This window comes from Microchirus variegatus (genome assembly GCF_963457635.1).
Source record: "Microchirus variegatus genome assembly, chromosome: 1".
NCBI classification, from domain to species: domain Eukaryota; kingdom Metazoa; phylum Chordata; class Actinopteri; order Pleuronectiformes; family Soleidae; genus Microchirus; species Microchirus variegatus.
The window spans coordinates 36,803,133-36,818,557 of NC_139802.1; the positions used below are offsets into that span (position 1 = coordinate 36,803,133).

Sequence of the window (15,425 nt, forward strand, 5' to 3'; positions counted from 1 at the left end):
CGTCAGCACTTTAATTTTTAAAGGTTTAAGACACAAGAAAGAACCTCAACCGTGTTAAAAAAGTAACTAAGTAACTTTTAATATAAGTACTTTTTTTACTTTAACTTGAGTACATTTTAGACCAGTACTTTTACTTAAGTAAAGATGTATGAAAATAGTGGTACTTTTACTTGAGTAGTATATTTCAGTACGCTGTCCACCGCTGAAGATACCACAACCACAACCACCAGTGTTTTGACAGCGGATATACAGGAAACTGCAGGTGTTTGGACAACCTTTTGCAATACCTTGTTTTAGGGGTTAGACACGTTTTAGGTTAAGGGTTATTTGGTTGTGATACTCAAGGTTAAGGTAATGGGCTATGGTGTGCGTTATATCTGAGTGTCTTCACTGAGGTTCAAAAATGTGTGTGTATCGTTTTCAAAGCAGGGCTCGTAAATTAATCCTTTGGGCAAAAGGTGTAAAAAAGGGAGGAACATAAAAAAATATCACTGACTCTTCTTTTTTTTTTGAAGCTGAATAAAAAAATGGCCACTGACCCTTGTATTTATTAAATCCTCCAAGACGTTTCTGATGTTCAACCGTCTTATCAATAACTAAAATCCCTGTCAACTACAATGTCTATGCCTTGCCTGTTCCTGTGGCCTGGGGGCAGGACTGAGGCAAGTTTAAAGTAATATCCCTGAGACTGTCTCTCTCTTCCCAGATCTCCTGTAAGTCCTGTTCAATGAGGGACAGACGGCTCTGTTGCTCCTTAGCAGCCGACTGCAGCCTCTGGATCTTGGAGCTCAGTGTCGGGCTCTCCACGCTCCCGCGGAGCATGCTCAGGCGGCGCGCCGTCTCGTTCAGGATCTGGTCGAAGCGCTCCAGCGGCACACTGTCATCTGTGCCATGCATGGGTTAGAGAGAGGGCAGATGAAACAGGGAAAGACAAGGACTTAAAGACTTTCTTTCTGATGTTTATAATGCAGCTCTTGATGGCTTACATCATTGATACAAATTGAAAATCAGCCAACACATCGACCCGATCCCAGTGATTTGTCTTTATTCATGAGGCCTGATGTCCACGTATTGACCGCGAGTCAGAACCACGCTTTTTCGAGTTAATTCTTCGTACAGTGCCGTTCATTATACATGAAATGTGTAAGACTGAATAGATCAGATAATAATGGGCCAGGAATACACAGCTGAATTGTTTTATTACATTGAAATTTACCCACGAGGAAATGCTGCTGGGAGCAGCAATTATTCTTGCTTTACCATCAGGATACCAATCAGGGAAATATTTCCATGTTAAATGAGGCATTAAAAAGCACGGGGCTCTTTAGTAATCTGACATTTAAGGTATAATGAAGATTTATGGGTTTATAGACACAGTGGACTAAAAAGTGGCCACAGTGGAAATCATCTTTGAGAGAATGACTTACCGATCTTACTGATTAGGTCTGTTAGAGTGGCAGAATAGGCCTCTAACTGGAGCTTGGCTGCCTCCATGTCTTCCTTTACGCCGGTCAGGGACACCTCGGGCTGGGAATAAGAAGACATAGTCTAAGAAGTGTTGTTTTTAGCCGCGCACAGGAAGCACCGATCGATACTCATAGATTACGCCTTACAAACGTGAATGTGTCCGCGTTAAGTACCTCTGAGGTGATTTGGGACTTTGCTTTGTCAGTTAGTAGCTCGTGCTCAGCGAGCTGTTGTAAGGCAGAGTCAACGTGGGAGTTGAGGTGAGCAGAGGCCGTCCTGGTGTGCTTGGCCTGGCTCAAAATGGCTTTGGATTCCTGGAAGCAAAAATAAATGATGAAAAATGGAGTGACAGGCGAAAGGTACACAGATCGATGACAAAGCATTTTAACTTGAGACTAAAAGTCTGTTTTCTACTTGTAACTGCAACTTGACAGAGCTTCACGAGTTACGCAGTGTTTTAAATTCATGCTCTGGTGGAAGATGTCAGTGGTCTCCATGGAAACCAACAACACACTATCTTTCAGTCAGTTCTTGTATCATCCTGATCTGGTTAGCGTTGCGTCTACTCGTTTATTAGATGGGATGGTGAGTCAGCATTTTCTTTGTCAGTATTAGTCTTTTTTTTTTAATTATTATATTGTATATACACATTTATATACATTTTGTGATTTTATTTTGTGGATTTAAAAAAAGTGTGGCTCATTTATATCCATATCTGTGCTGCTTTTCCATTTTATAATGGGCAGATATGAGGTTGTTGACATAATTAAGGAGGAAGAGATAATAAATCTATGTTTACTATGAGGACGGAGGATGCCCAAGAAACTGAGGTGGTCAGAGGTGAAAGGTCTGAGGTGTACAGGTGCACGACAGGAGAGGAAAGAGTTGAAGAAAAAACTTTTTCCTGTCACTTGACACATTTTAAACATGGTAAGCCTGATTTATAGATCCATGCTGATGTCAAAGAAAGTGCTGCTAAGATGCTTACAATTACAGTTCCATCATGCTGGTGGTATAATGTTAACCTTCTTAGTTTGGTACGGCAGCGTGTTAATTAGCACCAAACACAAAGTAACAGCCAGTGGAGAATCTCATTAAACTTGACCCGATGATGGCGTCGGACGAAACCTTAAGTAATTAACAAATTTCATCTTCAGCGGGGTCATCTCGAGGGCACCGGAATAATCCGACATGGGAATCCATGGTATTTTATTATTTCATGGCGTATATATATATGCAAATTTGACAAGAGGCCAGACCGCATTAAAAGAGCAGGATGAGATTCCATCTTCGGATGTCGGATGATGATAATTAAGCTGCTCGCAATGGCGCCATCCTGTGTTAACCACGAATTTGTAAAAGGTGCATTATGTAATGGATCTAAAGCAACTGGCCATAAAATCCTCCTAATATATCACAAAGACTCAGGAATAATGTTCATATAACAAACTGAACTCACCAACAACAACAGTACAGCCAAAATATTTGCATTAAAAAAAATCTTTTGCGGGCCGCACATCATATTTGGGCATGTGGTGCCACCTACCGCCGTCTACCAATCATTGCAGTCTGTAGAGTCTCAGCTGCCGAGCAACCATGGGATTGCCAGTTACGTCTGAGCTACAATGGCGGAGGAAACGAAACCTAAAAGACCTCTGTATTTTGAATTTGAGTGTAGTAACCGTTTTTTGGCCACATTCTTACATATGGCGCCTTTAAAATCAAACTCTCGTGCCTTTACTGCGGCGTGTGCTTTTCGTTCGGCCTCCTTCGCGGTGCTGCTGGACAGACTGGAGTTTTCCAGAGCAGGATTAAGAACTTCCTGGATCTGCGAGACTCGTTTCCTGACGTCGGCCAGGACTTTTTCCTCCAGAGGTTTCGCCTTCTTCATCGCGGCCTTCGTCTGGGTCTGTCGATGCGGCCACTCCCTCGCCATGCCTGAGTCGAGATTGGGAAGAAAAGCAGACAGTCAGAAAAAATTACAATTTCAACGTTGTGTTGAATTGCGAGCTACAGTTGCATTCAGTAAAACACTTTAAGTAGGTCAAAACATCACAGCAGTCATCATGGCTTATTAATTGTCGTAATACTGTTTGTTTTTGTCAGGGCTTGACATTTAAATTTCAGTGGACTCTTTTAGTTGAGTAAGGAGCCGAGCAAAGAAGAGGAAGAAAAAAAAAACATGGTATATACAGACAAAGAGAGAAAAGAAAACAAACAACAAGACTCACTTTCAAATTCTCTGTGAAGTGAAATGGCTTCTGATTCCACCTCCTTCCCCGACACTACAGACGCCAGAGCCAGGACCTTTGCCTCTTGAGTCTGAGCGCGAAGCTTTATTAGAGACACAGAGAATGAAACACACGCTTTAATGTGCTGTAGAAAGCAAAACGGTCAGCTGTAATAACCCACTCGTAGTGGAGCTTCCACACATGCTCACAATGTTGAAGCAGATTTAACAAGTAGGCTATTATGTTCAGGATTGTACTTAATAGAGTGTAAATATTTGATAAGTAGCACAAAACATTGTGACTGATGGGAGACTGACAGGCACAGATCAAACAACACATTGACATTCTAACCTGATAATGCTTGAGGCAAAGTTTTTACTATTCATTCTGAGGGGCAGAAAAACATGTACAGTATATAAAAGACGACTGTCAGATCTCCAACATAGACTCTGTTGACCATGACTGTTAAGCAATTCATCATATTTAAGCATATTTAAGGTCTCGCTAAGTGTGTCTCAAGCAAACAGCCAAAAGAAAGTGATGTGACTTTTTCCACTTAAGCACTGAGGATTGAAGAACTCGGTTGATGCGTTTGAAAAGGTTTTGTTTTCAGTCAATGTGAGTTTCACAGAGTATATTATGGCTTCTATTTTTTTTCCCAGATCAAGGTCAAATCTTTTCACCGACTCAATATCACACCACAGAGACTATGCATAAATACAAACCTGAGTTGTCAAACAATCGTGTTGTAGAGGTGGTGAAGAAGAGGGCCTCGTTTCTGCATTGCACCTGTACGAAGCTCAATACATTTATACAACCATATAAGATTCTTCAGCTTGTCCTCATAGGAGAACCCTTTTTGGATCCAGGTAGAACCTTTTTATAAAGGTTCCACCTGGAACCCTTTTGGAGGGTTCCACCAAGAACCCTTTTAAAACCCTTTATTCAGGAAAGGGGTTTTAAAGGGTTCTCTGGATCAAAATGGTTCTTACTGGAACCATTAGTGTTACCAAGGACCCTTGAAAACCCTTCCCAGAAGAAAGGGTTTTTCAGAAGCAAATGGTTCCAGGTAGAACCTCAGCCTTTGTAGAAGGACCCTTTTGGAACAAAAATTGTCGGGTTTTAACTTGCAACTGGATCCACGTGCCTGTTGGGTAATTTTACAACCATCAGCACACATTCAGGTCCTTTTCACACCTAATAATCCCGCTAGACTCGGTTCAATTGGGGGTTGCAACATTCAGCCGGTCCGAGTTTGCTTTCACACTGAACCTTTTGAATAACGCATTCCCCTCCTCGCCTGAGGCGGCGCTGCATCAAGAATTACTGAAGGAGCAGACAAACAATGAACACGAAAACTCATGTATTGGTTCATGCAAGACAGCTTCTGTTTCCTCCACATAAGAGCAAAACATGGAGCTGCATCAAATCCTATCGGTCTCAGTTTTTTTTAACGTTTTGGTTGCGTTTACCCACAATGCACTACGGTGTAGTCCGCTTCCTGCATTTAGTTCACATGAAGCGAACTGAGACCACCTACATTTTCAGGCATACCACAGTTCGGTTGTGCATTCACACCTCCCCCAAAGGAACTAGACTTTCCGAGCAAACAAACTAGGGTTCGATTAAGAAGGGCTGGTTCGAATGCACCCATAAGGAACTCCCAGAATTGTTTTCTGAGCTTTGTGTACAGACAGAAAATACATAGCAATGACCTGGCAGTCTGATTCCCATTAATCTCATAGCTGGATGGTTTTTGGAAATGAAAAAGCTACATCCCTCTTGAAAAGATCACATATAATCGAAGAAATTAATGTGAAAAAAAAGGCAACATTTTTTAAGGTTTAGCTGTTCAGATCCACATCTTACCAAACAGAATGAGTGTTGTTGATGATGTGACATTAAACATATTCAAATGAGCAGAGCTGCGGCTGTTTACACACAAAGTGGACCTTTCTCAACTCTTCAAACTGCCTCACAGACATCCTGACATTGTCAAGCAGGTAAAGTTTAAGCTCCTCCACCAAAGCCCCATCTGTCTTTTTCAGTGTTGGCTTGAACCCCGGTATTTCTTTGCCCTTTCTATTGATTCAGTAGAAAGACAGAGTACCTACTCATCATCATGGACGTGGACTCGAAAATTCACATTTTTGTGTCGTTCCTGCACATCTCTGTTGATGTGCAAAGGCCTTCAAACGCCAAAGAATGTATTAAACGTCGCGGCAAAAACACTCACCGCACCGATGCCACCCGCCATCTCCAGCTTCTTATCCACAGTCTGTCTTAGAGGCTCCACCTCGCTCCTGATTTTACCGATCAGATCATCTTTGGTCTGAATTTGCTGGTCCAGCTCTTTCGTCTGTTTCAGCAGTTCGTCGGCCCACTGAACAGGGAGCAGAAATACACAGACTCAATGCTCTGTCCTCATTTTACTTTTTCTTTCAATTTCTAAAAAGAAAAAAATCATTGACATTTACAACAGGCACTTAAGCAGTGGTGCAGTGTCTGCTCAGAAATGATGCACTGGTTAATCGCCCTCCTCTGGAACAACATGTGCCCCCATGAGCTCCAAATGCTGCCAGAAACTTCTATCATATTCCCACTCAGTGCCCCCACCCCCCACCTCCAGTGAATGCATGTTTGCCAAATGTTAAATCACAGAAAAAAAGAAGAAGCAGCATTAACTGCCCACTCTTCATAACTCAGAGATGCTTTTATCTCTATATGAGCCTTGCTGAATAACCTGAAGTGAATTCTAATATAAATAAAACACACGCCGTCTCTAATTAGACTAAATGAGTCACTCGTTGGTCTATAATGCGACACGATGATGACTTGTATTCCATTTGTACCCCTGGAGGTGCCGTTCAGACTGACCTCAGCTGTACGGTTGGGTGGTTGAGTTTGGTTGAGCTCAGTTTGTGGTGATGAGCTGGCATCGGGCAGAGCCAGTTGATGTAAGGATGACGTGATGTTAGCCAGGGCAAGATTTAACGCAGCGGCCTCCTCCTCCAGGGCCTGATGTTTGGTGACGGTATCGTTCACCTGCACTGTCAGATTGTCCTTCTGCTGCTGCATGTGTGTTATTCTGAGACGAAAGAGGGAAAGGAGAGGAAATACAGTTATAATAGTAGTTTATTCATATTGCCCCTTTTAACTGTGTAAAATGCAGCTCAACGCAATGTCACAAAAAAAGCAAAACATATTAAGACAATAAAGTGCAATAGAAGAATAAAATATTAAAACACTTACCACAAAGAATATGTATAAAGAAAAGCGTGTTAGATCTGTCACTTTAACTGTTTTTCTGTACATAATTGACATTCACACGCCTTATTTATTAATCAGTTCTATTTATTGTCATAGAACTTAACCCTTTAACACCGAGCATATCACAGACAACACGTTTGCACGAGCACATTTTCCATTGCCGTAATTAAACAAGGGTTTGTGCTTTCGGAAAAAATTTCAACACTTTCTTAAAGATGAGACGTTGCACGTCAATGTCAACATGTGGTTATTACGGTAATTTCACTCATGCTGTTGCAGGAAGCCGGCTAATCAGTATCTTTGTCACCAGAGAGGAAAAGCACCTATACGTAGTTTCCATTTTTTGTTATTTTAAATATGTTTTACTGTTCAAACTTCAAATTTAACACACAAAATCTGGTGTTCGTGTATAATTGCAGTGTTTTTTTTTTTTTTAATTAATAAAAGTTTTTGTTTTCTTCATTTAATGCACTATTTTCACATTTTCTGGCCCTTTTATGGTTAAAATAAGCAAAAAAAAGTCCAGATAGACATTTTGATGGTTGGATGTTAAAGGGTTAAGACAATAAAGTACAATATGAGAATTAAATAAGAAATTCCTCAAACGCTTATTTAACATTTTTCACAAAGAATATGGATAGAGAAAGGCAGGTTACATCTGTCACGTCTTGACATTCACTGTCACGTTTTGACATTCACACGTCCTATTTAGTATTCAGTTCTATTTATTGTCACAGAACCTAATTAGCATCATTATACCATGTATGTATATATTTACTTTTATGGTATACATACACATTTCATATATACACACATTTCAGCTGCTGATAATATTGTTTCCTTTATCTTATTCCTTATTTTCTTCCAGAGAAAATGCAATGGACCCAATTTTCCCACAGGATTTATAAAGTATCCTGATTCTGTACAGCACTCACTATGCTCACCATGAGATTTGTCGTTTTAACAATGCTACATTGAGCCTATAGTACAATTATTTCTCAATCACTTTATCGGAACACATCCAGAAACATGTACTCAGTTTTAAAATAACCCAATTTTTAACAAGACTCAGCTTAAAGTGTAATGAATTCAATGGGACCACCTGAACAATGGCATGACCCTGGCTTTCTTAAATCTGCAGTGGAACCCTACTTGATTTTAGTCATAAAAATCTGTGTTGGTCGAGACATAGCTGCTGTGAAAAAGGGTCATATTTTAGTCATATCATTCCACTCCAAGTGATAATGATAATGAGCTGTTTTTTAACGTATCAACAGAGGTTTACGTTCTATTATGTGGTCGGAGTACGTTTCAAACCCTCAGTGCTGAAGTGGAAATAGCTACAGGACTTTCTTTTGGCAGCTGTGCATGCGACACACTTAGTGAGCCAAGACTGAGTACGGAAAAACCGTTTGGAACACACCCCGCCATAGAATATCTGAGAGATAAGAACGTGCCAGGCCAAGTAAAAGCTTTGAAAATGGTATCATCATTTTATGAAGCCAGTGAAGTGATGCAAATACTTGTGTAATATGTCCTCTTTTCGTGGGTCTTGCAGTACAGAGCACATTAAAGCAATCTGAAGGCCCTTTGCACAGCGCACGTCTTCCCTTTTTTTTTTTTCTTCGATGCAATTTATTCACACATTAATGATGCTTTTTCAAACCTGTGTCAAGTTAGTGTGAGCATCCGCATCAGCTGCAACATTTCCCTGAGCAATGTTTTGCCGCTTCATTTCAAAAGTTTCACACATCTAATCAGTCAGAATGTGTGCTGTTATTGATGTGAGGAAATAAAAAATAAAGGAAACGCAAAATGTGCACAGCTGGGGCTGTAAAATATCAAAACCTCACAGTCATGGTTAAATCTGTCCTGGAGTGGTGAAGTGGAATGATTTAAGCTTGTGGACCAATCAAGGTCTTTTCTCCTATTCAGTGTTTATTTGTCTTTATGGAGTAACATGACAGAGCATCAGTTCATCATGGACAGATGCTGAATCCACCCGTTTTCTGTGAAACAAGACTTTTTGTGGTCCTATAATTACCATTCACACCTTGTTTCAGGTGAAACAGAGACAACCGGAAACTGGGAGGGGTGGTTCTTTCCACTAGATCAGGAGTGTCAAACTCATTTTCACTGAGGGCCACGTCAGCATAATGGTTGCCCTCAAAGGGCCAGATGTAACTGTCATACAGAATAAATATAACTAAATGTAAACGCACCCTCAGAAAAAGACTTTGAAGCACGGGCGATTTCTTCAGCCACAATGAAACGAGCTTTCACTGTCGCATCCTTTTTGGTTATGGCTTTTGTGTACACATTCTGCTGCAATCGCAGTTTGCCTTTTAATTCTTTCTTTTTCATGAAGACTAACTTTGGCGTACTTGGCTCCTTGTTTGGTGTCAAAATACCAACGTAGATTGTACTCCTTGACGACAGACACCGCCTCATAGACAAGACATACCGTTTTTTCTCCTAGAAGCACAAACATGTATACGCCTTCCCATCTTTCTTAAAATAACCTTCCATCTGCATCAATCTTTCTCTTCCTGGGATCATTTGTGGATATTTCAATCTCGTTGCATGATGCATATACAATGCAAACTAGTGGCGGGAAGCCGTCACTTCATGGGTAACGGGTAAGCAGTATAGACCTTGCGGGCCACATAAAATGATGCGGCGGGCCACATCTGGACCCCGGGCCTTGAGTTTGACACGTGCACTAGATAGTAAGAACTGAAGCCCACAGAAGAAGAAGATTATGACCTGGATGACCGAGAACCTTCATCGACAGATCCTTATAATTATTTCACTTTTCTGAGTAACTACTCTATGCCTGGTGCAAAGTGACACAAATCGCAGTGCGGTTGTGTTTTTCACGCTATGGACCCATGTCATGTAGGTAGCACCGGTGCGCCCGTGGGTGTGTTTGGTCTTAAAATGTTGAGGCAGTAGAAAGCCACTGTGAATGAAAATACTGGGCCATTGAATGCATGAGTATTTATGCAGCGCAAAACATGCAGCAACATAGGCAGGTTCACACTCCACAACACACCCTGCTCGTGTTACACATGGGCATGTGCTTCAAGCGCTACTCTCCTCCTCTGTAGTTAAATGCATTTCAAATGTCTCTGCATTTCTTTATCCTGTGCAGTCTAATGGAGTTAGATGATTAGCTGATTAACAAGGATGATTTGACTGTCTCTGCCGTCTCTCCATGAGTAAACTATTAGGCTCCTGATTCAACTGAGAATCAAAAACAAACAAAGAAAAGTGTCTCACATATTAGTGCAGATGCTCGCTGTCATCAAATGTAAAAACATTCGAATCACAGCTGCACATCAGTGCAAAGCTTGTCCTTAAGTCCAAACCTGCCTTTGTCACATTTATTCAAAGTTTCTTAGACCTTTTGCATTTATCCATTTTACCAGCAGAAAAAAGCTAACTTTATTAGTTAAATTCATTAACTAATCGCTATTTAAAGAGCTGGATTTCAAGGCAAACGACGAGCAACATTTTCATCGGCTTAATTGATGCTACACGCAAAACACACAACAAACGAGAAAAGCACTCGGAGAGAGCAGATCTCCACCAAGGCAGCTCATGGCCTACAAAATACACCCCGCTGGCGCACCCTGGTCAGTGCTGTAACCAGTGAAAGCATCTACGGATCAGGCCCAAAATGTAATCACTTGTTCCTGGTCCCATTGCGGACATTTCCTGAAAATTTCATCCAAATCCGACTGTGACGTTTCGAGTTATGTTGCTAACAGACAGACAGACAAACAAACTCCGGCGAAAACATAATGCAGACACTAAATATAAGCCCGTTGTGCTGACACTACGTGTCATGTAAATAGCAAAACTGTGCTTTAAATCATCTCAATAAGGCCCTTAATGTAAATAGTGAGGTCGCATCTAATATTATCACACCTTTTTGTTGTTTATTCACATACGTAAATATAAATATGAGCGTGGAAAAGACAGCTACTTTTTAAAAATAGAAATACGGCTTGTATCTACACCAGAATGCCCTTTATTCATTTGAATATTTTCTCATGAAAAGACAGAGACACCATACCTGACACTCGTTAGAGCCCCGCACATTATTTCACATGTAGCGCATTCCACTTAACTTGGGTAAATGACAAAACAGCTTGTTATAAATGCGTAAATCGCAGTAAAGGGAAGATAAAACCCTTTGTGAACTTACGAGGGCTGCTACGAAAAGGAAAGTACACGTTAAAGTGTTGCATTTGTCACCTTCAAAGGTGTAAATTACGTACATTGTGTTTTTATTTTTACAGAGCGTCTTCTCTGAGGTGGCGAGGTACGGCACTCCAGGTTTTTCCCTTTTGTTTCAAATACTGTGAATTTTCATTAATCGTAACTTAGAATTCTAAGTGTGCACATGTTTTAAAAAAAGAACAATGTGAAAGTACTTATCCTTTGTCCAAATGTACACGAGTATGAGCTAAAATTATGTGGAATGCATGAAGTATAAATTGGAGAAAAATCCACCTTATGACAGTTATATTTGACACAATTTAGTCCAATAAATGCACAGTATATTAGCTATAGTGGACAGAGTGGTACAGTCTTATTGTTAGGGACTTCTTGAATGCTATTGTCAATGTTCTAAATGGATATCCCTCCTGTCTACAAACCCCATTTGATGTGTCGCATGGCTATATATGTGTGAGAAATTTAATTTTATGCTGCCTATCAGTGCGTTAAGTGCTCAATTCGCATCCTAAGAAGTGACACAAACACACACGCACGCACATGCATTGTCATATGGCAGTGCTCCATAGATTAAGAGAAGTGTCCTGAACCAAGCTGACGACTGTTACAAGGGGAGGGGGGGGTAATCAATTTTGAGTTTCTCGCTTCTTGCTCTCATCATGGCCACCGGAGGGCTTTTTGCATCATTCTGTCTAGCGTTCGGGATAATCCTCACAGCAATCACACGCTAGGAGATGCAGCGAGTGAGCGGCAAATCCAAGAAAGCAATAGGCTTACAGTGGAGAGAAACCATTCCCCTGTGGCTAAATGTCTTACTCCTAAACGCCAATGTGCTTAAATAAAAAAAAAAAGAAAAAAAGGCTGCTGCGATGAGGACCTCGAGCTGTAATTCAGAGATAGGTGCACTTTGTTCAAAATATACTGCAAAAGTACAATAATCCAGCCGAGTCGTGGCGGCTTGTTGGGAGTTTGAAATAAAGTACTGTTCATGAGAACAGCTAGTGTAGGGATGGATCTACTGGATGTGTGTGTGTGTGTGTTATTTTGTTTGTGCTCACTGCTCTGTTAGGTTCCTGATGTACTCTTCGGTGGAGTTGTCCTGCAGTAGATCCATCAGGAGAGCAAAGCTCTGTTTTGAGGCTCTCACTGCGCTGCCGGCTACGGCCTCAATGTGGTCAGCTGTTTCTCTGTGTCTGAGAAAAGAGGAGGACAACGAGCAGGAGAGGAGGTGGAGGGAGAGAGGGGGGGGGGGGTGAAGTGCGATGAACATAAAATAAGAGACTGTTACTGCCTGAGGAAAGACGAAACAGATTTCAAACATCAATGACTTCCCCTCACTGGTTTTCCAGTTCAGATTTCTGTAACTACCACATAATAGTGCTGCATACACGGAGCGTCTGAAGGTATCGATTCACAGAGGCCAAACCACAATGTAAGTGACGAGCTCAAAGGAAGGGAAGGGAGGAAGTGACCACTCGAAGACCCATTCACTGAACTTACCTTTTCATTAAAACCTGGGAGTCATTGACCATTATATTCCATTTGTTCGGTCCTGATTCCAAGTCGACGGGAATGAGCTGTGAAGAAGGTGGAGAGGTGAATCTCAGAAATGAAAAACCAACAAAAAAAAAAACACAAACACAAAGGCCTGGTCTTGAAACGGCTTTGGCATTTTTTAATTAAATCATGTGAACTTACATCTCCATCTCATAATGGCATAAGGGATTTGTCACACTCTAGCTTACCGGAGACTTTTGTTTTCCCCCTAACGCTGTTCACTCAGATCATTTTTGCATCGATGTAAAAGCTTCTCAGAGAAGAGGCAGAGGTCTGTGTCAAGATGTCAGCGCTGGGTTTTCTTGCTACCGCACAATACGAAGTCAACTATTGAATCGCTCCACTTGAAATGAATGTAATCAGAAATGTTCACAGCAAGGGCATATGGAAAAAAACCTCCCTGGAAATAAATCCCTCTGAATATTTGTCCTGATAAATGTAATGTGTATATACAGTTCCCTGAGTGACATTTAGAAAATGCTAATAAAAATCGAAATCGAAATCAATAATTGACTTCGTGGCATTTTTTTTCTTCTTCATTTCAATGAACGCTGTGCTGCTTAATAATATGGAAGGAAATTGCAGCTGCTTCAGGCTTACACAACTGATAAGGGCTCCAGAGGTACCTCTGCGCTCAGACACTGACACTTGAACAGAAATAGAGAGTTAAAGTATACTGGAATAAACAAAGTCTATCATCTTCCCTGATGCTAAATAACATGGCAGCACAATCCATAATTGATTCCAGCGAGTGTCGAGAGGAGACAAGCGAAGAGCTTCACTTGGGTGAGAAATAATTTGTTAATTTTAGCATCCGTCAAACATTGGTTTGAGTTTTCCACTCACAAGGAGGAAGACAGTGGTTGTGCGAGAGAGGGAAAATAAATATTGTTTTGCTTGGGGTGCTCTTTGTGGATCTCTACAATGCAGCTCCACCAAAAATAGTAAACCTAATAAGGACGAGAAATCAATGGCGTTACATTAAACATCAACATGCTTTTGTAATTAGGGAGGACAATAACATCATAGCTATCTGTCTGCTTCACGTACCACGTTGTCCAGGTCGGCTGTTGCCTGCTTTAGCCGTTTCTGAGACGCTCTCATCATGAGCGCAGTGTCTGTGAAGGTTTGACACACACTCCTGCTCCCTTCATCTCGCCTCCTCTCCTGCTCCTCTCCCTCTGTCATGCCGATGCTGCAGTTCAAAGCAGATGTAATGCCGTGCAGCTGGGCTACGAGTCTGCCCGTGGAACCTTCCATCGCGGAAAATCGCTTTATGAAGGCCTCTCGTGCTTCTGGAAGTACAGAGAGCGCACAAATCAGACAACGGCGTATACCGACCATGGCTGACCATGACTATTGTGCTACGTCTTTAAAGCTTGCAAGTCCTATCTTAACATCTCTCTGGGGTTTTATGCGAATCGTACTATTGTCCTTACCGTCTATCTGCTGTTATTCAGACAAATAAGAATCCATACCAATGTTAATCCTTTGTCACAGTCTCACATTTTATTCTGACCTGTTTGAAATAGCTGCACAGAGAGTTTGGATCCAAGTACAATTAGTGCACTGTGTCTGGATTCTTGTTGCTTGGTTTTGTTACACACTTTCCTTGTCAGGGCTGTGTTTTATACAATAAAAAGATAAGCATCAATGTGTACGCACCTCAGTGTGTGGTGTTTTACCTGTGTGTATTCGCTCGATGAGCCACACATTCTAATTAAAACCTTATTGGGCCACCCAGTGCCTTTAAAGCAAGGCTAGTAACTATACACGCATGTGTGTATATATGTGTGTGTGTGTGTGTGTGTGTGTGTGTGTGTGTGTCGGGAAGCATATACTTAGAAAACTGTTATTGTGATTGCAACTATAATCATAATAAACCAGGGATTAGAGATGTGCTGCCTGTCATATAAATAGGGATTAAGTTAGTCACATGGCGCCTTGTTCTATATTGTTATGATTTGTCTCCATTTGGCCTGTGCAGCTGAGCCTGTAAGCCCTTTTCCCCTCCAAAGATAATGACGATATATCAGCATTGTGTTCAAGTAATTGGGAGAGGTTTGTATTGTTGCCTGCTTCCTGATTTAATTGCTTTGTTGTGCCGTATCTGTAACAGCTTCACACTGAGGAGACACAGACAGAGCAATAGCCCATTTGCTGGGATGCCGGGGGCGGTTTCATGTCATATTTCTTCGCCATGCCTGCTGGTGTTGCATGTGCTGATATGGCATGGTATCATCTCACAGCAAAAAAATGTGACACCAATGGTAAACAAGTTTTCACCAAAAAGGAAAGGCTGCTAAGTGTCTCGTCACATGACATGACAATATAGGAAACATTAAATGGAGTGACAGGCCAAGTGGAATTATCTTTGCTCCTGGCTGACGTTACCTTGGAAGGCCAGAAAATCCTCCAGAGCATTGGGTAGAGTATCCTCCCTCTGGTGCTCATGCTCGTAAAGCTTGGCTATGTGATACTGGAGCATGTGGTGCTGCTTCCCAAATCTACCCCGGCAATCAAAGTGAGCCAGGAGCTTCTCCAAATCCTGCAGGCGACTTCTCAGCCTCTCTGCCTGTAATAGCACAAAGATTTATCACTGCCGGTGTCAATAAGAATACAGGCTTTGAAAAAGACGGAAAAAAACAAGATTCT

The 15,425-nt window shown here is 41.4% G+C and overlaps 1 protein-coding gene across 1 annotated transcript in view; it reads right to left on the reverse strand.

Annotated features, from left to right (window-relative positions):
- Window positions 1-372: 372 nt before the first annotated feature.
- The window catches only part of lamc3 (laminin, gamma 3), a gene marked incomplete at its 5' end in the record, with an annotated part of 105,915 nt that continues 90,862 nt past the window's right edge, over window positions 373-15,425 (reverse strand). The window contains 11 exons of the mRNA XM_083890336.1: window positions 373-884; window positions 1,428-1,527; window positions 1,641-1,781; window positions 3,203-3,405; window positions 3,699-3,801; window positions 5,935-6,081; window positions 6,576-6,786; window positions 12,272-12,406; window positions 12,714-12,790; window positions 13,821-14,065; window positions 15,165-15,345. Of these exons, the coding sequence (XP_083746462.1) occupies window positions 622-884; window positions 1,428-1,527; window positions 1,641-1,781; window positions 3,203-3,405; window positions 3,699-3,801; window positions 5,935-6,081; window positions 6,576-6,786; window positions 12,272-12,406; window positions 12,714-12,790; window positions 13,821-14,065; window positions 15,165-15,345 (1,806 nt within the window). The 3' untranslated portion in view covers window positions 373-621. The remainder of the gene's footprint in view (window positions 885-1,427; window positions 1,528-1,640; window positions 1,782-3,202; window positions 3,406-3,698; window positions 3,802-5,934; window positions 6,082-6,575; window positions 6,787-12,271; window positions 12,407-12,713; window positions 12,791-13,820; window positions 14,066-15,164; window positions 15,346-15,425) is intronic.